This window comes from Salvelinus alpinus, chromosome 31, assembly GCF_045679555.1.
Source record: "Salvelinus alpinus chromosome 31, SLU_Salpinus.1, whole genome shotgun sequence".
Classification (NCBI taxonomy): Eukaryota; Metazoa; Chordata; class Actinopteri; order Salmoniformes; family Salmonidae; genus Salvelinus; species Salvelinus alpinus.
In genome coordinates, this window is record NC_092116.1 from 23,855,029 (window position 1) to 23,882,142 (window position 27,114).

Sequence of the window (27,114 nt, forward strand, 5' to 3'; positions counted from 1 at the left end):
TGTGTGTGTGTGTGTGTGTGTGTGTGTGTGTGTGTGTGTGTGTGTGTGTGTGTGTGTGTGTGTGTGTGTGTGTGTGTGTGTGTGTGTGTGTTCTCTCAGTGTGTGTATGAAGCAGTTTTGACTCACTCCTTGATGACCTTGATGTCCATGTAGTGGTTTCCGTCATATCGTACGGTCACACCAAAGTCCATGGCTACAGTGTAGTGTTTACCAGACTTCAAAACAGACACGCCTGTAGCTGGGGTCAGTGGGATGTTCACATTGATACCATTCAACTAGGAGGAGAAGAGGACACACACATGTGTTAGTGAGGTAGACTTCATTTGAATGTTTTTTAGCTTCCTCTTTATGAGCTGTTCTGTGTCTGTGTTTTGTATGAATTTTATGCATTTAATGCTGCTCAGGAATTTCCCTTCGGTGACAATAAAGATTTGTTGAATACAATGACAAACTGATCTTGACTGTGTATGTTACTGTGTATTGAATTTGTACATGCAGGGCTCTGCATTTTATCAGTATTTCTTTCCATTGTTACGTTTTTAAACATTTTCAAACGTCTTCCTCATCTCTTTTTCTCTCTACCCCAACCCTATCCCTCCACCAATCCCTCTCTCTCTCACCTGCACGGTGCCTCCCTTCAAGATGGAGATCTTCACCCCACGCACGTACACATGCACAGCCTTCAGGTAGGAGATGGTTGGTTTGTTGAAGCGGTTCTCGTTGTCAGCATGCACCTCGTAGTGAGGCACTGACGTGTGGTTACAGGGCTCTGACATCAGGTAGCTGCAGTTCCCCATGAAGTTGTACTTCTTCTTGTCGAAGGTGGTGTAGTGAGGGTCACCAGATGCGATACAGGTAGAGGTGTCTGGTGGGAATAAGGATTATAAAGTTGGGAGTTAAATTAGTAATTGGCTGGTGGAAATAATACTGACTCAGTGTTCACATAGTTGGGTTATTTTTTTCACCAAATGATGCCTGACAAAATGTAAATAGTGTTTTCCAAGCCGCACATAATACATGTATACTGTAAATAAGGCTGTCTGTTTGCATAGCTAGGAATCAAACTCTAGGAACGATCCACTTTACTGTAGGTTGGATGTTCCCATGGGCTTCACAATGGAACTCCTTACCAATATAATTGATTTGAAAAGCCTTTCATCTTCATATAAGTGATGATAACTGAGCTAATACAAGTTATGATAATTGAGCTAATACAAGTTCTGAAAAATTAGCTAATACAAGTTGTGATAACTGAGCTAATACAAGTTATGATAACTGGGGCTGCAGGTAGGCTAGTGGTTAGATCGTTGGGCCAGTAACCGAAAGGTTGCTAGATTGAATCCCCGAGCTGACAAGGTAAAAGTCTGTCGTTCTTTCCCTGAACAAGGCAGTTAACCCACCGTCATTGTAAATAAAAATGTGTTCTTAAAATCCTCTTAAGTATTGAAACCTTTTTTTAAATTTTCATTTAAAATGACATTCCCAAATCTAACTGCCTGTAGCTCAGGCACTAAAGCAAGGATATGCATATTCTTGGTACCATTTGAAAGGAAATACTTTGAAGTTTGTGGAAATGTGAAAGGAATGTAGGAGAAGATAACACATTAGATCAGGTAAAAGATAATACAAAGAAAAAACCAACACTTTTTTTGTATTTTTTTGTACCATCATGTTTGAAATGCAAGAGAAAGGCCATCATGTATTATTCCAGCCCAGCTGCAATTTAGATTTTGGCCACTAGGTGGCAGCAGTGTATGTGCAACATTTCAGACTGATCCAATGAACCATTGCATTTCGGTTCATTTTTTTTTGTCAAGTCTGCCCAAATGTGCCTATTTGTTATTTAATAACTTTTCATGTTCAAAACTGTGCACTCTCCTCAAACAATAGCATGGTATTCTTTCACTGTAATAGCTACTGTAAATAGGACAGTGCAGTTAGATGAACAAGAATTTAAGCTTTTGCCAATGTCAGCTATGTCTATGTCCTGGGAAATGTTCTTGCTACTTACAACCTCATGCTTATCGCATTAGCCTACGTTTGCTTGGTGGGGACCCACCAACCCTGAAGAAGTTTTAACTGACTTGCCTAGTTAAATATTTTTTTTTTTTTAACTCAGCTAATTCAAGTTCTTATAACTTAGCTATTACAAGTTGTGATAACTGAGCTAATTCAAGTTTGATAACTGAGCTAATACAAGTTCTGATAACTTTGCTAATACAATGTATTATAACTCAGCTAACAGTACCTTTAGGATAGCAGGCTCCGTTGAGACACTCCTCCGTGGGAGAGCAGGAGTTGTCCACACAGTCCAGGATGTAGTTTCCAGCACAACGACACAGCTTGGAGCAGCCGTCACCAAAGATGATCTCTCCTGGCTAAAAGGACAGAGACAGGGAGAGAGGAATTATTAACATGTTGTTTGCCAATTCAATTTTTTTTGGCTGTTTATTTGTGCATTCTGTGAACGTATGCGTGTGTTCCTTGAGTTGTTGGTCATTTTTAAAGTATATTTGTGATGTGCTGAGAGGAGTACTATCAATTTCCACAGGAGTGGACATTCTGGACAGTAAAAGTACCGTATCGTATGATATCGTATCATATTGTGTATCACATCGTATATCGTGTATCATATATCGTATGGTATGCCGTATGGTATGTCATACACAATATTGTATATCACATTATATTGTGTCATATTCTGTCACAAAGTACATTCTTAACCACAGACTAACAATCCCAGATGGTCTCGTACCTCATAGTAGTCACCTCCCTCCAGACAGCCACATGTTTCTATGGGGACACAGCGTCTGCCTTTGAACACAAAGCCTGGCTTACAGAAACACGCACTGATACAGGAGCCAGTGCAGTTGGTGGAGGGTTCCTTACAGCTGGGGATGCAGGCTGGGCCACACTCTATGTACTCAGCATTGGGAGGGCACGTCACTATTGGGGGAGAGAGGGAGAGGAGGATGGGGGGAGGCAAATAAGAGAGGGTAAGGGGGTGGGGTGGAAGGGAGACAAGGGGTTAATTAATATCAGGAATTATTGGGTTACCAATCAATTGATTTGTGCAAATACAGAAAGCCGTTTCTGATTCTGATCGTAAGAATGAGAACAGATGATTGTCTGTTAATTTCACCTGGTGGTTTTGTGGTAGTAGGTTTGGGAGTAGTTGGTTTAGGTGTAGTTGGTATGGGAGTAGTTGGTTTGACTGTAGTTGGGCCTGAGGGACAGAGGGAGACAGCATGAGACATAAGAGAGAAAGATATTATAGCCAAGTCTCAGATCTGTTTGTGCTGTCTGGTCAACTCATATGGTCACAGCCTGGTCACCTACCCTACCATCCAAGACGTCAGACGTCAAAACACCATTTTGAGTGTGTGTGGGTGTTTGTACGGACTGTTTATGTCAGGGGACTTACTTGTAGGGTAGCAGTCCAGCTCTCCTCCCTGGACCTTACACTCGTGCATTGGAGGGCAATCAGAAGGATTGCAGGTGACGAAGGGAGCGTTACAATAACATTTCAGCTTACAGTCCTCCACGTACCACTCCTCACCAGGCTGGAGGGAGGGAGGGAAGGAGGAGAGATGGATGGAGAGACAATAGTTAATCAGTGGTTGGTTGCTGGTTGGTTACATACACGTCACACACACACAACGTCCATCTCCCGACACACAACACACTCACCTCGTAGTACTGTCCGTTGGTGTCTTTGCAGCCACAGGAGTTCTCTTTGACACACTTCCCGGCGCTGAGGACGTAACCAGGGTCACACACACAGCCCTCTGAACAGGGAGCATCACACCCTGTGGAGGGTCTGGAGGCACAGGTGGGCTGGCAGGGGGCGGCACAGGGCACGTACTGACTGTTGGGGGGGCATGTCAGAGCTGGAGAGAAGGAGGGAAGAGGAGACATTAGGAGATAGGTCTACTTTAAAACATGACTGTCTCTTAATAATGACTTTGTTGATTATACGGAACAGTACTGTTAGAGTGTATTGTTTGGTCTTTGATGTGCTAATAACAGCAGGGTCTTTGGTGAGTGAATGAATAATTATTATTATATGAATCACTACATTTTCCATCTTCATATCATCAATATCCGTCTCTTGCTTGTTATTATCATGAATAACATGTATCTGTACCAGGGTCGGGGTCCATTCCATTTCATTTCCAGTCAATTTAGGAAGAACTTTGAAATACCAATTCCAATTCTCTTTAATGCTTTTCAGTGAGAGACACTTGGAATGAGAATTTGGTTAACTTTCTGAAATGACTGGTATTGAAATGGAATTGACCCCAACATTGATCTGTACTCACGGCAGAAGGTGCTGTTCCTCCAGGTTCCGATGGTGACTCCTCGGTCCTGACAGTCGTTGACATACGACTCGATGGACTCACACAGGATGGGTTGAGCACCATCCAGCTCGCACAGGTCAAACAGACAGTCCTTGAAGAAACTCTGAAATAGACACACATAAACATACGCGTGTCTTCGACTTGCACACACAGCTTGGAGCTTTGGTTCCTTAAGTGACAAAGGTGTTTGAATTGAATTGAATGAAGCGTATTTAAACATTTCTGCACTAAATATGTCTATATATATACAAAATGTTTTTCTTGGGTGTGAGATTTCACACATTAAACAAACTTTTGTTTAATCTTAAAAACTAAATATGATATGACTCTATATACCGTACATTACAGTAATATCACACATTAGGTAAGACACTATATACCACACATTACGGTAGTTACTCACATTGGGGTTGACCTTGGGGTGACAGACAGCGAACGGTCCGTTCTTGTCCAGTAGCATGCCGCAGTAGCCAGAGCTCTCATACCTGTCCAGTTCATCATCAGTACAGCCTGGGATGGTGGTGTTGGGCTTCTTGTTACAACTGGAGTCAGAGACAGGGTGAATCAGTCATGTGTGTGTGTTTGTGTGTGTGAGTGTGTGTGTGTGTGTGTGTGTGTGTGTGTGTGTGTGTGTGTGTGTGTGTGCATGTGTAACTGGTGGCATGACTCACTTGGGATCTGTGACCCAGCTGTGTCCAAAGTCGTTGGGGTTGGTGGTCAGAGAACCATCGGGTTTCCTGAAGTCATCGTTGGAGTTTCCGTTGTAGTCTCCACACAGTCCACACAGCTTGTCCTTATAGCTAAATACACAGGAGCAAATAGGCCGATGAGTCAAGCATTTTTTCTAGAATTTTAATGACAACATTATAAAATAAAAATATGACAATGTGAGAACTTTCTATTTGTTTTTAAATGTTTTATGTTGTGTTTATATGGGCATTTTTATGGTACATCATGTCGGGGTCACCAAAACTGTAGGAGAGAAACCAAGGTGCATAGACCCCATTTTTGGTCTCTGTCTCTGTCTCTCTCTCTCTCTCTCTCTCTCTCTGTGTGTCTCTGTCTCTGTGTGTGTCTCTGTCTCTCTCTCTCTCTCTCTCTCTCTCTCTCTCTCTGTCTCTGTCTCTGTCTCTCTCTCTCTCTCTCTCTCTCTCTCTCTCTCTCTCTCTCTCTCTCTCTCTCTCTCTCTCTCTCTCTCTCTCTCTCTCTCTCTCTCTCTCTCTCTCTCTCTCTCTCGCTCTCTCTCTGTGAGTGTGAGTGTGAGTGTGTGTGTGTGTGTGTGTGCGCGTGTGTGCGTGTGTGCGTGTGTGTGTGTGTGTTCTCTCAGTGTGTGTATGAAGCAGTTTTGACTCACTCCTTGATGACCTTGATGTCCATGTAGTGGTTTCCGTCATATCGTACGGTCACACCAAAGTCCATGGCTACAGTGTAGTGTTTACCAGACTTCAAAACAGACACGCCTGTAGCTGGGGTCAGTGGGATGTTCACATTGATACCATTCAACTAGGAGGAGAAGAGGACACACACATGTTAGTGAGGTACACTTCATTTTAATGTTTTTTAGCTTCCTCTTTATGAGCTTTTCTGTGTCTGTGTTTTGTATGAATTATATGCATTTCATGCTGCTCAGGAATGTCCCTTCGGTGACAATAAAGATTTGTTGAATACAATGACAAACTGATCTTGACTGTGTATGTTACTGTATATTGAATGTGTACATGTAGGGCTCTGCATTTTATCAGTAATTCTTTCCATTGTTACGTTTTTAAACATTTTCAAACGTCTTCCTCATCTCTTTTTCTCTCTACCCCAACCCTATCCCTCCACCAATCCCTCTCTCTCTCACCTGCACGGTGCCTCCCTTCAAGATGGAGATCTTCACCCCACGCACGTACACATGCACAGCCTTCAGGTAGGAGATGGTTGGTTTGTTGAAGCGGTTCTCGTTGTCAGCATGCACCTCGTAGTAAGGCACTGACGTGTGGTTACAGGGCTCTGACATCAGGTAGCTGCAGTTCCCCATGAAGTTGTACTTCTTCTTGTCGAAGGTGGTGTAGTGAGGGTCACCAGATGCGATACAGGTAGAGGTGTCTGGGGGGAATAAGGATTATAAAGTTGGGAGTTAAATTAGTAATTGGCTGGTGGAAATAATACTGACTCAGTGTTCACATAGTTGGGTTATTTCTTTCACCAAATGATGCCTGACAAAATGTAAATAGTGTTTTCCAAGCCGCACATAATACATGTATACTGTAAATAAGGCTGTCTGTTTGCATAGCTAGGAATCAAACTCTAGGAACGATCCACTTTACTGTAGGTTGGATGTTCCCATGGGCTTCACGATGGAACTCCTTACCAATATAATTGATTTGAAAAGCCTTTCATCTTTATATAAGTGATGATAACTGAGCTAATACAAGTTATGATAACTGAGCTAATACAAGTTCTGAAAAATTTGCTAATACAAGTTGTGATAACTGAGCTAATACAAGTTATGATAACTGGGGCTGCAGGTAGGCTAGTGGTTAGATCGTTGGGCCAGTAACCGAAAGGTTGCTAGATTGAATCCCCGAGCTGACAAGGTAAAAGTCTGTCGTTCTTTCCCTGAACAAGGCAGTTAACCCACCGTCATTGTAAATAAAAATGTGTTCTTAAAAACCTCTTAAGTATTGAACGCTTTTTTAAAATTTTCATCTAAAATGACATTCCCAAATCTAACTGCCTGTAGCTCAGGCACTAAAGCAAGGATATGCATATTCTTGGTACCATTTGAAAGGAAATACTTTGAAGTTTGTGGAAATGTGAAAGGAATGTAGGAGAAGATAACACATTAGATCAGGTAAAAGATAATACAAAGAAAAAACCAACACTTTTTTTGTATTTTTTTGTACCATCATGTTTGAAATGCAAGAGAAAGGCCATAATGTATTATTCCAGCCCAGTTGCAATTTAGATTTTGGCCACTTGATGGCAGCAGTGTATGTGCAACGTTTCAGACTAATCCAATGAACCATTGCATTTCTTTTCAAAATGTTGTATCAAGACTTTCCAAATGTGCCTATTTTGTTATTTAATAACTTTTCATGTTCAAAACTGTGCACACTCCTCAAACAATAGCATGGTATTATTTCACTGTAATAGCTACTGTAAATTGGACAGTGCAGTTAGATTAACAAGAATTTAAGCTTTCTGCCAATGTCAGAAATGTCTATGTCCTGGGAAATGTTCTTGCTACTTACAACCTCATGCTTATCGCATTAGCCTACGTTTGCTTGGTGGTGACCCACCAGTCCTGAAGAAGTTTTAACTGACTTGCCTAGTTCAATAAAGGTAAAATAAAAACTCAGCTAATTCAAGTTCTTATAAATGAGCTATTACAAGTTATGATAACTGAGCTAATTCAAGTTTGATAACTGAGCTAATACAAGTTATGATAACTTTGCTAATACGATGTATTATAACTCAGCTAACAGTACCTTTAGGATAGCAGGCTCCGTTGCGACACTCCTCCGTGGGAGAGCAGGAGTTGTCCACACAGTCCAGGATGTAGTTTCCAGCACAACGACACAGCTTGGAGCAGCCGTCACCAAAGATGATCTCTCCTGGCTAAAAGGACAGAGACAGGGAGAGAAGAAATATTAACATGTTGTTTGCCAATTCCAAAAAAAAAGCTGTTTATTTGTGCATTCTGTGAACGTATGCGTGTGTTCCTTGAGTTGTTGGTCATTTTTAAAGTATATTTGTGATGTGCTGAGAGGAGTACTTTCAATTTCCACAGGAGTGGACATTCTGGACAGTAAAAGTACCGTATCGTATGATATCGTATCATATTGTGTATCACATCGTATATCGTGTATCATATATCGTATGGTATGCCATATGGTATATCATACACAATATTGTATATCACATTATATTGTGTCATATTCTATCACAAAGTACATTCTTAACCACAGACTAACAATCCCAGATGGTCTCGTACCTCATAGTAGTCACCTCCCTCCAGACAGCCACATGTTTCTATGGGGACACAGCGTCTGCCTTTGAACACAAAGCCTGGCTTACAGAAACACGCACTGATACAGGAGCCAGTGCAGTTGGTGGAGGGTTCCTTACAGCTGGGGATGCAGGCTGGGCCACACTCTATGTACTCAGCATTGGGAGGGCACGTCACTATTGGGGGAGAGAGGGAGAGGAGGATGGGGGGAGGCAAAGAAGAGAGGGTAAGGGGGTGGGGTGGAAGGGAGACAAGGGGTTAATATCAGGAATGATTGGGTTACCAATTAATTGATTTGTGCAAATTCAGAAAGCCGTTTCTGATTCTGATCGTAAGAATGAGAACAGATGATTGTCTGTTAATTTCACCTGGTGGTTTTGTGGTAGTAGGTTTGGGAGTAGTTGGTTTAGGTGTAGTTGGTATGGGAGTAGTTGGTTTGACTGTAGTTGGGCCTGAGGGACAGAGGGAGACAGCATGAGACATAAGAGAGAGAGATATTATAGCCAAGTCTCAGATCTGTTTGTGCTGTCTGGTCAACTCATATGGTCACAGCCTGGTCACCTACCCTACCATCCAAGACGTCAGACGTCAAAACACCATTTTGAGTGTGTGTGGGTGTTTGTACGGACTGTTTATGTCATGGGACTTACTTGTAGGGTAGCAGTCCAGCTCTCCTCCCTGGACCTTACACTCGTGCATTGGAGGACAATCAGAAGGATTGCAGGTGACGAAGGGAGCGTTACAATAACATTTCAGCTTACAGTCCTCCACGTACCACTCCTCACCAGGCTGGAGGGAGGGAGGGAAGGAGGAGAGATGGATGGAGAGACAATAGGTAATCAGTGGTTGGTTGCTGGTTGGTTACATACACGTCACACACACACACAAAGTCCATCACCCGACACACAACACACTCACCTCGTAGTACTGTCCGTTGGTGTCTTTGCAGCCACAGGAGTTCTCTTTGACACACTTCCCGGCGCTGAGGACGTAACCAGGGTCACACACACAGCCCTCTGAACAGGGAGCATCACACCCTGTGGAGGGTCTGGAGGCACAGGTGGGCTGACAGGGGGCGGCACAGGGCACGTACTGACTGTTGGGGGGGCATGTCAGAGCTGGAGAGAAGGAGGGAAGAGGAGACATTAGGAGATAGGTCTACTTTAAAACATGACTGTCTCTTAATAATGACTTTGTTGATTATACGGAACAGTACTGTTAGAGTGTATTGTTTGGTCTTTGATGTGCTAATAACAGCAGGGTCTTTGGTGAGTGAATGAATCATTATTATTATATGAATCACTACATTTTCCATCTTCATATCATCAATATCCGTCTCTTGCTTGTTATTATCATGAATAACATGTATCTGTACCAGGGTCGGGGTCCATTCCATTTCATTTCCAGTCAATTCAGGAAGAACTTTGAAATACCAATTCCAATTCTCTTTAATGCTTTTCAGTGAGAGACACTTGGAATGAGAATTTGGTTAACTTTCTGAAATGACTGGAATTGAAATGGAATTGACCCCAACATTGATCTGTACTCACGGCAGAAGGTGCTGTTCCTCCAGGTTCCGATGGTGACTCCTCGGTCCTGACAGTCGTTGACATACGACTCGATGGACTCACACAGGATGGGTTGAGCACCATCCAGCTCGCACAGGTCAAACAGACAGTCCTTGAAGAAACTCTGAAATAGACACACATAAACATACGCGTGTCTTCGACTTGCACACACAGCTTGGAGCTTTGGTTCCTTAAGTGACAAAGGTGTTTGAATTGAATTGAATGAAGCGTATTTAAACATTTCTGCACTAAAAATGTCTATATATTTACAAAATGTTTTTCTTGGGTGTGAGATTTCACACATTAAACAAACTTTTGTTTAATCTTAAAAACGAAATATGATATGACTCTATATACCGTACATTACAGTAATATCACACATTAGGTAAGACACTACATACCACACATTACGGTAGTTACTCACATTGGGGTTGACCTTGGGGTGACAGACAGCGAACGGTCCGTTCTTGTCCAGTAGCATGCCGCAGTAGCCAGAGCTCTCATACCTGTCCAGTTCATCATCAGTACAGCCTGGGATGGTGGTGTTGGGCTTCTTGTTACAACTGGAGTCAGAGACAGGGTGAATCAGTCATGTGTGTGTGTTTGTGTGTGTGTGTGTGTGTGTGTGTGTGTGTGTGTGTGTGTGTGTGTGTGTGTGTGTGTGTGTGTGTGTGTGTGTGTGTGCATGTGTAACTGGTGGCATGACTCACTTGGGATCTGTGACCCAGCTGTGTCCAAAGTCGTTGGGGTTGGTGGTCAGAGAACCATCGGGTTTCCTGAAGTCATCGTTGGAGTTTCCGTTGTAGTCTCCACACAGTCCACACAGCTTGTCCTTATAGCTAAATACACAGGAGCAAATAGGCCGATGAGTCAAGCATTTTTTCTAGAATTTTAATGACAACATTATAAAATAAAAATATGACAATGTGAGAACTTTCTATTTGTTTTTAAATGTTTTATGTTGTGTTTATATGGGCATTTTTATGGTACATCATGTCGGGGTCACCAAAACTGTAGGAGAGAAACCAAGGTGCATAGACCCCATTTTTGGTCTCTGTCTCTGTCTCTCTCTCTCTCTCTCTCTCTCTCTCTCTCTCTCTGTGTGTCTCTGTCTCTGTGTGTGTCTCTGTCTCTCTCTCTCTCTCTCTCTCTCTCTCTCTGTGTGTCTCTGTCTCTGTGTGTGTCTCTGTCTCTCTCTCTCTCTCTCTCTGTCTCTGTCTCTGTCTCTCTCTCTCTCTCTCTCTCTCTCTCTCTCTCTCTCTCTCTCTCTCTCTCTCTCTCTCTCTCTCTCTCTCTCTCTCTCTCTCTCTCTCTCTCTCTCTCTCTCTCTCTCTCTCTCTCTCTCTCTCGCTCTCTCTCTGTGAGTGTGAGTGTGAGTGTGAGTGTGTGTGTGTGTGTGTGTGTGTGTGTGTGTGTGTTCTCTCAGTGTGTGTATGAAGCAGTTTTGACTCACTCCTTGATGACCTTGATGTCCATGTAGTGGTTTCCGTCATATCGTACGGTCACACCAAAGTCCATGGCTACAGTGTAGTGTTTACCAGACTTCAAAACAGACACGCCTGTAGCTGGGGTCAGTGGGATGTTCACATTGATACCATTCAACTAGGAGGAGAAGAGGACACACACATGTGTTAGTGAGGTAGACTTCATTTGAATGTTTTTTAGCTTCCTCTTTATGAGCTGTTCTGTGTCTGTGTTTTGTATGAATTTTATGCATTTAATGCTGCTCAGGAATTTCCCTTCGGTGACAATAAAGATTTGTTGAATACAATGACAAACTGATCTTGACTGTGTATGTTACTGTATATTGAATGTGTACATGTAGGGCTCTGCATTTTATCAGTAATTCTTTCCATTGTTACGTTTTTAAACATTTTCAAACGTCTTCCTCATCTCTTTTTCTCTCTACCCCAACCCTATCCCTCCACCAATCCCTCTCTCTCTCACCTGCACGGTGCCTCCCTTCAAGATGGAGATCTTCACCCCACGCACGTACACATGCACAGCCTTCAGGTAGGAGATGGTTGGTTTGTTGAAGCGGTTCTCGTTGTCAGCATGCACCTCGTAGTGAGGCACTGACGTGTGGTTACAGGGCTCTGACATCAGGTAGCTGCAGTTCCCCATGAAGTTGTACTTCTTCTTGTCGAAGGTGGTGTAGTGAGGGTCACCAGATGCGATACAGGTAGAGGTGTCTGGGGGGAATAAGGATTATAAAGTTGGGAGTTAAATTAGTAATTGGCTGGTGGAAATAATACTGACTCAGTGTTCACATAGTTGGGTTATTTCTTTCACCAAATGATGCCTGACAAAATGTAAATAGTGTTTTCCAAGCCGCACATAATACATGTATACTGTAAATAAGGCTGTCTGTTTGCATAGCTAGGAATCAAACTCTAGGAACGATCCACTTTACTGTAGGTTGGATGTTCCCATGGGCTTCACGATGGAACTCCTTACCAATATAATTGATTTGAAAAGCCTTTCATCTTTATATAAGTGATGATAACTGAGCTAATACAAGTTATGATAACTGAGCTAATACAAGTTCTGAAAAATTTGCTAATACAAGTTGTGATAACTGAGCTAATACAAGTTATGATAACTGGGGCTGCAGGTAGGCTAGTGGTTAGATCGTTGGGCCAGTAACCGAAAGGTTGCTAGATTGAATCCCCGAGCTGACAAGGTAAAAGTCTGTCGTTCTTTCCCTGAACAAGGCAGTTAACCCACCGTCATTGTAAATAAAAATGTGTTCTTAAAAACCTCTTAAGTATTGAACCCTTTTTTTAAATTTTCATCTAAAATGACATTCCCAAATCTAACTGCCTGTAGCTCAGGCACTAAAGCAAGGATATGCATATTCTTGGTACCATTTGAAAGGAAATACTTTGAAGTTTGTGGAAATGTGAAAGGAATGTAGGAGAAGATAACACATTAGATCAGGTAAAAGATAATACAAAGAAAAAACCAACACTTTTTTTGTATTTTTTTGTACCATCATGTTTGAAATGCAAGAGAAAGGCCATAATGTATTATTCCAGCCCAGTTGCAATTTAGATTTTGGCCACTTGATGGCAGCAGTGTATGTGCAACGTTTCAGACTAATCCAATGAACCATTGCATTTCTTTTCAAAATGTTGTATCAAGACTTTCCAAATGTGCCTATTTTGTTATTTAATAACTTTTCATGTTCAAAACTGTGCACACTCCTCAAACAATAGCATGGTATTATTTCACTGTAATAGCTACTGTAAATTGGACAGTGCAGTTAGATTAACAAGAATTTAAGCTTTCTGCCAATGTCAGATATGTCTATGTCCTGGGAAATGTTCTTGCTACTTACAACCTCATGCTTATCGCATTAGCCTACGTTTGCTTGGTGGTGACCCACCAGTCCTGAAGAAGTTTTAACTGACTTGCCTAGTTCAATAAAGGTAAAATAAAAACTCAGCTAATTCAAGTTCTTATAAATGAGCTATTACAAGTTATGATAACTGAGCTAATTCAAGTTTGATAACTGAGCTAATACAAGTTATGATAACTTTGCTAATACGATGTATTATAACTCAGCTAACAGTACCTTTAGGATAGCAGGCTCCGTTGCGACACTCCTCCGTGGGAGAGCAGGAGTTGTCCACACAGTCCAGGATGTAGTTTCCAGCACAACGACACAGCTTGGAGCAGCCGTCACCAAAGATGATCTCTCCTGGCTAAAAGGACAGAGACAGGGAGAGAAGAAATATTAACATGTTGTTTGCCAATTCCAAAAAAAAAGCTGTTTATTTGTGCATTCTGTGAACGTATGCGTGTGTTCCTTGAGTTGTTGGTCATTTTTAAAGTATATTTGTGATGTGCTGAGAGGAGTACTTTCAATTTCCACAGGAGTGGACATTCTGGACAGTAAAAGTACCGTATCGTATGATATCGTATCATATTGTGTATCACATCGTATATCGTGTATCATATATCGTATGGTATGCCATATGGTATATCATACACAATATTGTATATCACATTATATTGTGTCATATTCTATCACAAAGTACATTCTTAACCACAGACTAACAATCCCAGATGGTCTCGTACCTCATAGTAGTCACCTCCCTCCAGACAGCCACATGTTTCTATGGGGACACAGCGTCTGCCTTTGAACACAAAGCCTGGCTTACAGAAACACGCACTGATACAGGAGCCAGTGCAGTTGGTGGAGGGTTCCTTACAGCTGGGGATGCAGGCTGGGCCACACTCTATGTACTCAGCATTGGGAGGGCACGTCACTATTGGGGGAGAGAGGGAGAGGAGGATGGGGGGAGGCAAAGAAGAGAGGGTAAGGGGGTGGGGTGGAAGGGAGACAAGGGGTTAATATCAGGAATGATTGGGTTACCAATTAATTGATTTGTGCAAATTCAGAAAGCCGTTTCTGATTCTGATCGTAAGAATGAGAACAGATGATTGTCTGTTAATTTCACCTGGTGGTTTTGTGGTAGTAGGTTTGGGAGTAGTTGGTTTAGGTGTAGTTGGTATGGGAGTAGTTGGTTTGACTGTAGTTGGGCCTGAGGGACAGAGGGAGACAGCATGAGACATAAGAGAGAGAGATATTATAGCCAAGTCTCAGATCTGTTTGTGCTGTCTGGTCAACTCATATGGTCACAGCCTGGTCACCTACCCTACCATCCAAGACGTCAGACGTCAAAACACCATTTTGAGTGTGTGTGGGTGTTTGTACGGACTGTTTATGTCATGGGACTTACTTGTAGGGTAGCAGTCCAGCTCTCCTCCCTGGACCTTACACTCGTGCATTGGAGGACAATCAGAAGGATTGCAGGTGACGAAGGGAGCGTTACAATAACATTTCAGCTTACAGTCCTCCACGTACCACTCCTCACCAGGCTGGAGGGAGGGAGGGAAGGAGGAGAGATGGATGGAGAGACAATAGGTAATCAGTGGTTGGTTGCTGGTTGGTTACATACACGTCACACACACACACAAAGTCCATCACCCGACACACAACACACTCACCTCGTAGTACTGTCCGTTGGTGTCTTTGCAGCCACAGGAGTTCTCTTTGACACACTTCCCGGCGCTGAGGACGTAACCAGGGTCACACACACAGCCCTCTGAACAGGGAGCATCACACCCTGTGGAGGGTCTGGAGGCACAGGTGGGCTGACAGGGGGCGGCACAGGGCACGTACTGACTGTTGGGGGGGCATGTCAGAGCTGGAGAGAAGGAGGGAAGAGGAGACATTAGGAGATAGGTCTACTTTAAAACATGACTGTCTCTTAATAATGACTTTGTTGATTATACGGAACAGTACTGTTAGAGTGTATTGTTTGGTCTTTGATGTGCTAATAACAGCAGGGTCTTTGGTGAGTGAATGAATCATTATTATTATATGAATCACTACATTTTCCATCTTCATATCATCAATATCCGTCTCTTGCTTGTTATTATCATGAATAACATGTATCTGTACCAGGGTCGGGGTCCATTCCATTTCATTTCCAGTCAATTCAGGAAGAACTTTGAAATACCAATTCCAATTCTCTTTAATGCTTTTCAGTGAGAGACACTTGGAATGAGAATTTGGTTAACTTTCTGAAATGACTGGAATTGAAATGGAATTGACCCCAACATTGATCTGTACTCACGGCAGAAGGTGCTGTTCCTCCAGGTTCCGATGGTGACTCCTCGGTCCTGACAGTCGTTGACATACGACTCGATGGACTCACACAGGATGGGTTGAGCACCATCCAGCTCGCACAGGTCAAACAGACAGTCCTTGAAGAAACTCTGAAATAGACACACATAAACATACGCGTGTCTTCGACTTGCACACACAGCTTGGAGCTTTGGTTCCTTAAGTGACAAAGGTGTTTGAATTGAATTGAATGAAGCGTATTTAAACATTTCTGCACTAAAAATGTCTATATATTTACAAAATGTTTTTCTTGGGTGTGAGATTTCACACATTAAACAAACTTTTGTTTAATCTTAAAAACGAAATATGATATGACTCTATATACCGTACATTACAGTAATATCACACATTAGGTAAGACACTACATACCACACATTACGGTAGTTACTCACATTGGGGTTGACCTTGGGGTGACAGACAGCGAACGGTCCGTTCTTGTCCAGTAGCATGCCGCAGTAGCCAGAGCTCTCATACCTGTCCAGTTCATCATCAGTACAGCCTGGGATGGTGGTGTTGGGCTTCTTGTTACAACTGGAGTCAGAGACAGGGTGAATCAGTCATGTGTGTGTGTTTGTGTGTGTGAGTGTGTGTGTGTGTGTGTGTGTGTGTGTGTGTGTGTGTGTGTGTGTGTGTGTGTGTGTGTGTGTGTGTGTGTGTGTGTGTGCATGTGTAACTGGTGGCATGACTCACTTGGGATCTGTGACCCAGCTGTGTCCAAAGTCGTTGGGGTTGGTGGTCAGAGAACCATCGGGTTTCCTGAAGTCATCGTTGGAGTTTCCGTTGTAGTCTCCACACAGTCCACACAGCTTGTCCTTATAGCTAAATACACAGGAGCAAATAGGCCGATGAGTCAAGCATTTTTTCTAGAATTTTAATGACAACATTATAAAATAAAAATATGACAATGTGAGAACTTTCTATTTGTTTTTAAATGTTTTATGTTGTGTTTATATGGGCATTTTTATGGTACATCATGTCGGGGTCACCAAAACTGTAGGAGAGAAACCAAGGTGCATAGACCCCATTTTTGGTCTCTGTCTCTGTCTCTCTCTCTCTCTCTCTCTCTCTCTGTGTGTCTCTGTCTCTGTGTGTGTCTCTGTCTCTCTCTCTCTCTCTCTCTCTCTGTCTCTGTCTCTGTCTCTCTCTCTCTCTCTCTCTCTCTCTCTCTCTCTCTCTCTCTCTCTCTCTCTCTCTCTCTCTCTCTCTCTCTCTCTCTCTCTCTCTCTCTCTCTCTCTCTGTGAGTGTGAGTGTGTGTGTGTGTGTGTGTGCGCGTGTGTGTGTGTGTGTGTGTGTGTGTGTGTGTTCTCTCAGTGTGTGTATGAAGCAGTTTTGACTCACTCCTTGATGACCTTGATGTCCATGTAGTGGTTTCCGTCATATCGTACGGTCACACCAAAGTCCATGGCTACAGTGTAGTGTTTACCAGACTTCAAAACAGACACGCCTGTAGCTGGGGTCAGTGGGATGTTCACATTGATACCATTCAACTAGGAGGAGAAGAGGACACACACATGTTAGTGAGGTACACTTCATTTTAATGTTTTTTAGCTTCCTCTTTATGAGCTTTTCTGTGTCTGTGTTTTGTATGAATTATATGCATTTCATGCTGCTCAGGAATGTCCCTTCGGTGACAATAAAGATTTGTTGAATACAATGACAAACTGATCTTGACTGTGTATGTTACTGTATATTGAATGTGTACATGTAGGGCTCTGCATTTTATCAGTAATTCTTTCCATTGTTACGTTTTTAAACATTTTCAAACGTCTTCCTCATCTCTTTTTCTCTCTACCCCAACCCTATCCCTCCACCAATCCCTCTCTCTCTCACCTGCACGGTGCCTCCCTTCAAGATGGAGATCTTCACCCCACGCACGTACACATGCACAGCCTTCAGGTAGGAGATGGTTGGTTTGTTGAAGCGGTTCTCGTTGTCAGCATGCACCTCGTAGTGAGGCACTGACGTGTGGTTACAGGGCTCTGACATCAGGTAGCTGCAGTTCCCCATGAAGTTGTACTTCTTCTTGTCGAAGGTGGTGTAGTGAGGGTCACCAGATGCGATACAGGTAGAGGTGTCTGGGGGGAATAAGGATTATAAAGTTGGGAGTTAAATTAGTAATTGGCTGGTGGAAATAATACTGACTCAGTGTTCACATAGTTGGGTTATTTCTTTCACCAAATGATGCCTGACAAAATGTAAATAGTGTTTTCCAAGCCGCACATAATACATGTATACTGTAAATAAGGCTGTCTGTTTGCATAGCTAGGAATCAAACTCTAGGAACGATCCACTTTACTGTAGGTTGGATGTTCCCATGGGCTTCACGATGGAACTCCTTACCAATATAATTGATTTGAAAAGCCTTTCATCTTTATATAAGTGATGATAACTGAGCTAATACAAGTTATGATAACTGAGCTAATACAAGTTCTGAAAAATTTGCTAATACAAGTTGTGATAACTGAGCTAATACAAGTTATGATAACTGGGGCTGCAGGTAGGCTAGTGGTTAGATCGTTGGGCCAGTAACCGAAAGGTTGCTAGATTGAATCCCCGAGCTGACAAGGTAAAAGTCTGTCGTTCTTTCCCTGAACAAGGCAGTTAACCCACCGTCATTGTAAATAAAAATGTGTTCTTAAAAACCTCTTAAGTATTGAACCCTTTTTTAAAATTTTCATCTAAAATGACATTCCCAAATCTAACTGCCTGTAGCTCAGGCACTAAAGCAAGGATATGCATATTCTTGGTACCATTTGAAAGGAAATACTTTGAAGTTTGTGGAAATGTGAAAGGAATGTAGGAGAAGATAACACATTAGATCAGGTAAAAGATAATACAAAGAAAAAACCAACACTTTTTTTGTATTTTTTTGTACCATCATGTTTGAAATGCAAGAGAAAGGCCATAATGTATTATTCCAGCCCAGTTGCAATTTAGATTTTGTCCACTTGATGGCAGCAGTGTATGTGCAACGTTTCAGACTAATCCAATGAACCATTGCATTTATTTTCAAAATGTTGTATCAAGACTTTCCAAATGTGCCTATTTTGTTATTTAATAACTTTTCATGTTCAAAACTGTGCACACTCCTCAAACAATAGCATGGTATTATTTCACTGTAATAGCTACTGTAAATTGGACAGTGCAGTTAGATTAACAAGAATTTAAGCTTTCTGCCAATGTCAGAAATGTCTATGTCCTGGGAAATGTTCTTGCTACTTACAACCTCATGCTTATCGCATTAGCCTACGTTTGCTTGGTGGTGACCCACCAGTCCTGAAGAAGTTTTAACTGACTTGCCTAGTTCAATAAAGGTAAAATAAAAACTCAGCTAATTCAAGTTCTTATAAATGAGCTATTACAAGTTATGATAACTGAGCTAATTCAAGTTTGATAACTGAGCTAATACAAGTTATGATAACTTTGCTAATACGATGTATTATAACTCAGCTAACAGTACCTTTAGGATAGCAGGCTCCGTTGCGACACTCCTCCGTGGGAGAGCAGGAGTTGTCCACACAGTCCAGGATGTAGTTTCCAGCACAACGACACAGCTTGGAGCAGCCGTCACCAAAGATGATCTCTCCTGGCTAAAAGGACAGAGACAGGGAGAGAAGAAATATTAACATGTTGTTTGCCAATTCCAAAAAAAAAGCTGTTTATTTGTGCATTCTGTGAACGTATGCGTGTGTTCCTTGAGTTGTTGGTCATTTTTAAAGTATATTTGTGATGTGCTGAGAGGAGTACTTTCAATTTCCACAGGAGTGGACATTCTGGACAGTAAAAGTACCGTATCGTATGATATCGTATCATATTGTGTATCACATCGTATATCGTGTATCATATATCGTATGGTATGCCATATGGTATATCATACACAATATTGTATATCACATTATATTGTGTCATATTCTATCACAAAGTACATTCTTAACCACAGACTAACAATCCCAGATGGTCTCGTACCTCATAGTAGTCACCTCCCTCCAGACAGCCACATGTTTCTATGGGGACACAGCGTCTGCCTTTGAACACAAAGCCTGGCTTACAGAAACACGCACTGATACAGGAGCCAGTGCAGTTGGTGGAGGGTTCCTTACAGCTGGGGATGCAGGCTGGGCCACACTCTATGTACTCAGCATTGGGAGGGCACGTCACTATTGGGGGAGAGAGGGAGAGGAGGATGGGGGGAGGCAAAGAAGAGAGGGTAAGGGGGTGGGGTGGAAGGGAGACAAGGGGTTAATATCAGGAATGATTGGGTTACCAATTAATTGATTTGTGCAAATTCAGAAAGCCGTTTCTGATTCTGATCGTAAGAATGAGAACAGATGATTGTCTGTTAATTTCACCTGGTGGTTTTGTGGTAGTAGGTTTGGGAGTAGTTGGTTTAGGTGTAGTTGGTATGGGAGTAGTTGGTTTGACTGTAGTTGGGCCTGAGGGACAGAGGGAGACAGCATGAGACATAAGAGAGAGAGATATTATAGCCAAGTCTCAGATCTGTTTGTGCTGTCTGGTCAACTCATATGGTCACAGCCTGGTCACCTACCCTACCATCCAAGACGTCAGACGTCAAAACACCATTTTGAGTGTGTGTGGGTGTTTGTACGGACTGTTTATGTCATGGGACTTACTTGTAGGGTAGCAGTCCAGCTCTCCTCCCTGGACCTTACACTCGTGCATTGGAGGACAATCAGAAGGATTGCAGGTGACGAAGGGAGCGTTACAATAACATTTCAGCTTACAGTCCTCCACGTACCACTCCTCACCAGGCTGGAGGGAGGGAGGGAAGGAGGAGAGATGGATGGAGAGACAATAGGTAATCAGTGGTTGGTTGCTGGTTGGTTACATACACGTCACACACACACACAAAGTCCATCACCCGACACACAACACACTCACCTCGTAGTACTGTCCGTTGGTGTCTTTGCAGCCACAGGAGTTCTCTTTGACACACTTCCCGGCGCTGAGGACGTAACCAGGGTCACACACACAGCCCTCTGAACAGGGAGCATCACACCCTGTGGAGGGTCTGGAGGCACAGGTGGGCTGACAGGGGGCGGCACAGGGCACGTACTGACTGTTGGGGGGGCATGTCAGAGCTGGAGAGAAGGAGGGAAGAGGAGACATTAGGAGATAGGTCTACTTTAAAACATGACTGTCTCTTAATAATGACTTTGTTGATTATACGGAACAGTACTGTTAGAGTGTATTGTTTGGTCTTTGATGTGCTAATAACAGCAGGGTCTTTGGTGAGTGAATGAATCATTATTATTATATGAATCACTACATTTTCCATCTTCATATCATCAATATCCGTCTCTTGCTTGTTATTATCATGAATAACATGTATCTGTACCAGGGTCGGGGTCCATTCCATTTCATTTCCAGTCAATTCAGGAAGAACTTTGAAATACCAATTCCAATTCTCTTTAATGCTTTTCAGTGAGAGACACTTGGAATGAGAATTTGGTTAACTTTCTGAAATGACTGGAATTGAAATGGAATTGACCCCAACATTGATCTGTACTCACGGCAGAAGGTGCTGTTCCTCCAGGTTCCGATGGTGACTCCTCGGTCCTGACAGTCGTTGACATACGACTCGATGGACTCACACAGGATGGGTTGAGCACCATCCAGCTCGCACAGGTCAAACAGACAGTCCTTGAAGAAACTCTGAAATAGACACACATAAACATACGCGTGTCTTCGACTTGCACACACAGCTTGGAGCTTTGGTTCCTTAAGTGACAAAGGTGTTTGAATTGAATTGAATGAAGCGTATTTAAACATTTCTGCACTAAAAATGTCTATATATTTACAAAATGTTTTTCTTGGGTGTGAGATTTCACACATTAAACAAACTTTTGTTTAATCTTAAAAACGAAATATGATATGACTCTATATACCGTACATTACAGTAATATCACACATTAGGTAAGACACTACATACCACACATTACGGTAGTTACTCACATTGGGGTTGACCTTGGGGTGACAGACAGCGAACGGTCCGTTCTTGTCCAGTAGCATGCCGCAGTAGCCAGAGCTCTCATACCTGTCCAGTTCATCATCAGTACAGCCTGGGATGGTGGTGTTGGGCTTCTTGTTACAACTGGAGTCAGAGACAGGGTGAATCAGTCATGTGTGTGTGTTTGTGTGTGTGAGTGTGTGTGTGTGTGTGTGTGTGTGTGTGTGTGTGTGTGTGTGTGTGTGTGTGTGTGTGTGTGCATGTGTAACTGGTGGCATGACTCACTTGGGATCTGTGACCCAGCTGTGTCCAAAGTCGTTGGGGTTGGTGGTCAGAGAACCATCGGGTTTCCTGAAGTCATCGTTGGAGTTTCCGTTGTAGTCTCCACACAGTCCACACAGCTTGTCCTTATAGCTAAATACACAGGAGCAAATAGGCCGATGAGTCAAGCATTTTTTCTAGAATTTTAATGACAACATTATAAAATAAAAATATGACAATGTGAGAACTTTCTATTTGTTTTTAAATGTTTTATGTTGTGTTTATATGGGCATTTTTATGGTACATCATGTCGGGGTCACCAAAACTGTAGGAGAGAAACCAAGGTGCATAGACCCCATTTTTGGTCTCTGTCTCTGTCTCTCTCTCTCTCTCTCTCTCTCTCTCTCTCTCTCTCTGTGTGTCTTTGTCTCTGTGTGTGTCTCTGTCTCTCTCTCTCTCTCTCTCTCTCTCTCTCTGTGTGTCTCTGTCTCTGTGTGTGTCTCTGTCTCTCTCTCTCTCTCTCTCTCTCTCTCTCTCTCTGTCTCTGTCTCTGTCTCTGTCTCTCTCTCTCTCTCTCTCTCTCTCTCTCTCTCTCTCTCTCTCTCTCTCTCTCTCTCTCTCTCTCTCTCTCTCTCTCTCTCTCTCTCTCTCTCTCTCTCTCTCTCTCTCTCGCTCTCTCTCTGTGAGTGTGAGTGTGAGTGTGAGTGTGTGTGTGTGTGTGTGTGTGTGTGTGTGTGTGTGTGTGTGTTCTCTCAGTGTGTGTATGAAGCAGTTTTGACTCACTCCTTGATGACCTTGATGTCCATGTAGTGGTTTCCGTCATATCGTACGGTCACACCAAAGTCCATGGCTACAGTGTAGTGTTTACCAGACTTCAAAACAGACACGCCTGTAGCTGGGGTCAGTGGGATGTTCACATTGATACCATTCAACTAGGAGGAGAAGAGGACACACACATGTTAGTGAGGTACACTTCATTTTAATGTTTTTTAGCTTCCTCTTTATGAGCTTTTCTGTGTCTGTGTTTTGTATGAATTATATGCATTTCATGCTGCTCAGGAATGTCCCTTCGGTGACAATAAAGATTTGTTGAATACAATGACAAACTGATCTTGACTGTGTATGTTACTGTGTATTGAATTTGTACATGCAGGGCTCTGCATTTTATCAGTATTTCTTTCCATTGTTACGTTTTTAAACATTTTCAAACGTCTTCCTCATATCTTTTTCTCTCTACCCCAACCCTATCCCTCCACCAATCCCTCTCTCTCTCACCTGCACGGTGCCTCCCTTCAAGATGGAGATCTTCACCCCACGCACGTACACATGCACAGCCTTCAGGTAGGAGATGGTTGGTTTGTTGAAGCGGTTCTCGTTGTCAGCATGCACCTCGTAGTGAGGCACTGACGTGTGGTTACAGGGCTCTGACATCAGGTAGCTGCAGTTCCCCATGAAGTTGTACTTCTTCTTGTCGAAGGTGGTGTAGTGAGGGTCACCAGATGCGATACAGGTAGAGGTGTCTGGGGGGAATAAGGATTATAAAGTTGGGAGTTAAATTAGTAATTGGCTGGTGGAAATAATACTGACTCAGTGTTCACATAGTTGGGTTATTTCTTTCACCAAATGATGCCTGACAAAATGTAAATAGTGTTTTCCAAGCCGCACATAATACATGTATACTGTAAATAAGGCTGTCTGTTTGCATAGCTAGGAATCAAACTCTAGGAACGATCCACTTTACTGTAGGTTGGATGTTCCCATGGGCTTCACGATGGAACTCCTTACCAATATAATTGATTTGAAAAGCCTTTCATCTTTATATAAGTGATGATAACTGAGCTAATACAAGTTATGATAACTGAGCTAATACAAGTTCTGAAAAATTTGCTAATACAAGTTGTGATAACTGAGCTAATACAAGTTATGATAACTGGGGCTGCAGGTAGGCTAGTGGTTAGATCGTTGGGCCAGTAACCGAAAGGTTGCTAGATTGAATCCCCGAGCTGACAAGGTAAAAGTCTGTCGTTCTTTCCCTGAACAAGGCAGTTAACCCACCGTCATTGTAAATAAAAATGTGTTCTTAAAAACCTCTTAAGTATTGAACCCTTTTTTTAAATTTTCATCTAAAATGACATTCCCAAATCTAACTGCCTGTAGCTCAGGCACTAAAGCAAGGATCAGGTAAAAGATAATACAAAGAAAAAACCAACACTTTTTTTGTATTTTTTTGTACCATCATGTTTGAAATGCAAGAGAAAGGCCATAATGTATTATTCCAGCCCAGTTGCAATTTAGATTTTGGCCACTTGATGGCAGCAGTGTATGTGCAACGTTTCAGACTAATCCAATGAACCATTGCATTTCTTTTCAAAATGTTGTATCAAGACTTTCCAAATGTGCCTATTTTGTTATTTAATAACTTTTCATGTTCAAAACTGTGCACACTCCTCAAACAATAGCATGGTATTATTTCACTGTAATAGCTACTGTAAATTGGACAGTGCAGTTAGATTAACAAGAATTTAAGCTTTCTGCCAATGTCAGATATGTCTATGTCCTGGGAAATGTTCTTGCTACTTACAACCTCATGCTTATCGCATTAGCCTACGTTTGCTTGGTGGTGACCCACCAGTCCTGAAGAAGTTTTAACTGACTTGCCTAGTTCAATAAAGGTAAAATAAAAACTCAGCTAATTCAAGTTCTTATAAATGAGCTATTACAAGTTATGATAACTGAGCTAATTCAAGTTTGATAACTGAGCTAATACAAGTTATGATAACTTTGCTAATACGATGTATTATAACTCAGCTAACAGTACCTTTAGGATAGCAGGCTCCGTTGCGACACTCCTCCGTGGGAGAGCAGGAGTTGTCCACACAGTCCAGGATGTAGTTTCCAGCACAACGACACAGCTTGGAGCAGCCGTCACCAAAGATGATCTCTCCTGGCTAAAAGGACAGAGACAGGGAGAGAAGAAATATTAACATGTTGTTTGCCAATTCCAAAAAAAAAGCTGTTTATTTGTGCATTCTGTGAACGTATGCGTGTGTTCCTTGAGTTGTTGGTCATTTTTAAAGTATATTTGTGATGTGCTGAGAGGAGTACTTTCAATTTCCACAGGAGTGGACATTCTGGACAGTAAAAGTACCGTATCGTATGATATCGTATCATATTGTGTATCACATCGTATATCGTGTATCATATATCGTATGGTATGCCATATGGTATATCATACACAATATTGTATATCACATTATATTGTGTCATATTCTATCACAAAGTACATTCTTAACCACAGACTAACAATCCCAGATGGTCTCGTACCTCATAGTAGTCACCTCCCTCCAGACAGCCACATGTTTCTATGGGGACACAGCGTCTGCCTTTGAACACAAAGCCTGGCTTACAGAAACACGCACTGATACAGGAGCCAGTGCAGTTGGTGGAGGGTTCCTTACAGCTGGGGATGCAGGCTGGGCCACACTCTATGTACTCAGCATTGGGAGGGCACGTCACTATTGGGGGAGAGAGGGAGAGGAGGATGGGGGGAGGCAAAGAAGAGAGGGTAAGGGGGTGGGGTGGAAGGGAGACAAGGGGTTAATATCAGGAATGATTGGGTTACCAATTAATTGATTTGTGCAAATTCAGAAAGCCGTTTCTGATTCTGATCGTAAGAATGAGAACAGATGATTGTCTGTTAATTTCACCTGGTGGTTTTGTGGTAGTAGGTTTGGGAGTAGTTGGTTTAGGTGTAGTTGGTATGGGAGTAGTTGGTTTGACTGTAGTTGGGCCTGAGGGACAGAGGGAGACAGCATGAGACATAAGAGAGAGAGATATTATAGCCAAGTCTCAGATCTGTTTGTGCTGTCTGGTCAACTCATATGGTCACAGCCTGGTCACCTACCCTACCATCCAAGACGTCAGACGTCAAAACACCATTTTGAGTGTGTGTGGGTGTTTGTACGGACTGTTTATGTCATGGGACTTACTTGTAGGGTAGCAGTCCAGCTCTCCTCCCTGGACCTTACACTCGTGCATTGGAGGACAATCAGAAGGATTGCAGGTGACGAAGGGAGCGTTACAATAACATTTCAGCTTACAGTCCTCCACGTACCACTCCTCACCAGGCTGGAGGGAGGGAGGGAAGGAGGAGAGATGGATGGAGAGACAATAGGTAATCAGTGGTTGGTTGCTGGTTGGTTACATACACGTCACACACACACACAAAGTCCATCACCCGACACACAACACACTCACCTCGTAGTACTGTCCGTTGGTGTCTTTGCAGCCACAGGAGTTCTCTTTGACACACTTCCCGGCGCTGAGGACGTAACCAGGGTCACACACACAGCCCTCTGAACAGGGAGCATCACACCCTGTGGAGGGTCTGGAGGCACAGGTGGGCTGACAGGGGGCGGCACAGGGCACGTACTGACTGTTGGGGGGGCATGTCAGAGCTGGAGAGAAGGAGGGAAGAGGAGACATTAGGAGATAGGTCTACTTTAAAACATGACTGTCTCTTAATAATGACTTTGTTGATTATACGGAACAGTACTGTTAGAGTGTATTGTTTGGTCTTTGATGTGCTAATAACAGCAGGGTCTTTGGTGAGTGAATGAATCATTATTATTATATGAATCACTACATTTTCCATCTTCATATCATCAATATCCGTCTCTTGCTTGTTATTATCATGAATAACATGTATCTGTACCAGGGTCGGGGTCCATTCCATTTCATTTCCAGTCAATTCAGGAAGAACTTTGAAATACCAATTCCAATTCTCTTTAATGCTTTTCAGTGAGAGACACTTGGAATGAGAATTTGGTTAACTTTCTGAAATGACTGGAATTGAAATGGAATTGACCCCAACATTGATCTGTACTCACGGCAGAAGGTGCTGTTCCTCCAGGTTCCGATGGTGACTCCTCGGTCCTGACAGTCGTTGACATACGACTCGATGGACTCACACAGGATGGGTTGAGCACCATCCAGCTCGCACAGGTCAAACAGACAGTCCTTGAAGAAACTCTGAAATAGACACACATAAACATACGCGTGTCTTCGACTTGCACACACAGCTTGGAGCTTTGGTTCCTTAAGTGACAAAGGTGTTTGAATTGAATTGAATGAAGCGTATTTAAACATTTCTGCACTAAAAATGTCTATATATTTACAAAATGTTTTTCTTGGGTGTGAGATTTCACACATTAAACAAACTTTTGTTTAATCTTAAAAACTAAATATGATATGACTCTAT

At 42.6% G+C, this 27,114-nt stretch overlaps 1 protein-coding gene across 1 annotated transcript in view; it reads right to left on the minus strand.

Moving 5' to 3' along the window:
* Positions 1-27,114, minus strand: part of LOC139561595 (IgGFc-binding protein-like) — a 104,744-nt gene that overhangs the window by 50,355 nt on the left and 27,275 nt on the right. Inside the window, exons 39-83 of the mRNA XM_071378816.1 lie at positions 26,744-26,885; positions 26,112-26,311; positions 25,844-25,982; positions 25,562-25,645; positions 25,179-25,369; positions 24,673-24,802; positions 23,130-23,374; positions 22,638-22,786; positions 21,879-22,007; positions 21,599-21,737; positions 21,157-21,298; positions 20,525-20,724; positions 20,257-20,395; positions 19,975-20,058; positions 19,592-19,782; positions 19,086-19,215; positions 17,456-17,700; positions 16,964-17,112; positions 16,315-16,443; positions 16,017-16,155; positions 15,575-15,716; positions 14,943-15,142; positions 14,675-14,813; positions 14,393-14,476; positions 14,010-14,200; positions 13,504-13,633; positions 11,874-12,118; positions 11,380-11,528; positions 10,637-10,765; positions 10,351-10,489; positions 9,909-10,050; positions 9,277-9,476; positions 9,009-9,147; positions 6,208-6,452; positions 5,716-5,864; positions 5,033-5,161; positions 4,765-4,903; positions 4,323-4,464; positions 3,691-3,890; positions 3,425-3,563; positions 3,143-3,226; positions 2,756-2,946; positions 2,249-2,378; positions 621-865; positions 127-275 (exon numbers count right to left, since the gene is read on the minus strand). Of these exons, the coding sequence (XP_071234917.1) occupies positions 127-275; positions 621-865; positions 2,249-2,378; positions 2,756-2,946; positions 3,143-3,226; positions 3,425-3,563; positions 3,691-3,890; positions 4,323-4,464; positions 4,765-4,903; positions 5,033-5,161; positions 5,716-5,864; positions 6,208-6,452; positions 9,009-9,147; positions 9,277-9,476; positions 9,909-10,050; positions 10,351-10,489; positions 10,637-10,765; positions 11,380-11,528; positions 11,874-12,118; positions 13,504-13,633; positions 14,010-14,200; positions 14,393-14,476; positions 14,675-14,813; positions 14,943-15,142; positions 15,575-15,716; positions 16,017-16,155; positions 16,315-16,443; positions 16,964-17,112; positions 17,456-17,700; positions 19,086-19,215; positions 19,592-19,782; positions 19,975-20,058; positions 20,257-20,395; positions 20,525-20,724; positions 21,157-21,298; positions 21,599-21,737; positions 21,879-22,007; positions 22,638-22,786; positions 23,130-23,374; positions 24,673-24,802; positions 25,179-25,369; positions 25,562-25,645; positions 25,844-25,982; positions 26,112-26,311; positions 26,744-26,885 (7,067 nt within the window). The remainder of the gene's footprint in view (positions 1-126; positions 276-620; positions 866-2,248; positions 2,379-2,755; positions 2,947-3,142; positions 3,227-3,424; positions 3,564-3,690; positions 3,891-4,322; positions 4,465-4,764; positions 4,904-5,032; positions 5,162-5,715; positions 5,865-6,207; positions 6,453-9,008; positions 9,148-9,276; positions 9,477-9,908; positions 10,051-10,350; positions 10,490-10,636; positions 10,766-11,379; positions 11,529-11,873; positions 12,119-13,503; positions 13,634-14,009; positions 14,201-14,392; positions 14,477-14,674; positions 14,814-14,942; positions 15,143-15,574; positions 15,717-16,016; positions 16,156-16,314; positions 16,444-16,963; positions 17,113-17,455; positions 17,701-19,085; positions 19,216-19,591; positions 19,783-19,974; positions 20,059-20,256; positions 20,396-20,524; positions 20,725-21,156; positions 21,299-21,598; positions 21,738-21,878; positions 22,008-22,637; positions 22,787-23,129; positions 23,375-24,672; positions 24,803-25,178; positions 25,370-25,561; positions 25,646-25,843; positions 25,983-26,111; positions 26,312-26,743; positions 26,886-27,114) is intronic.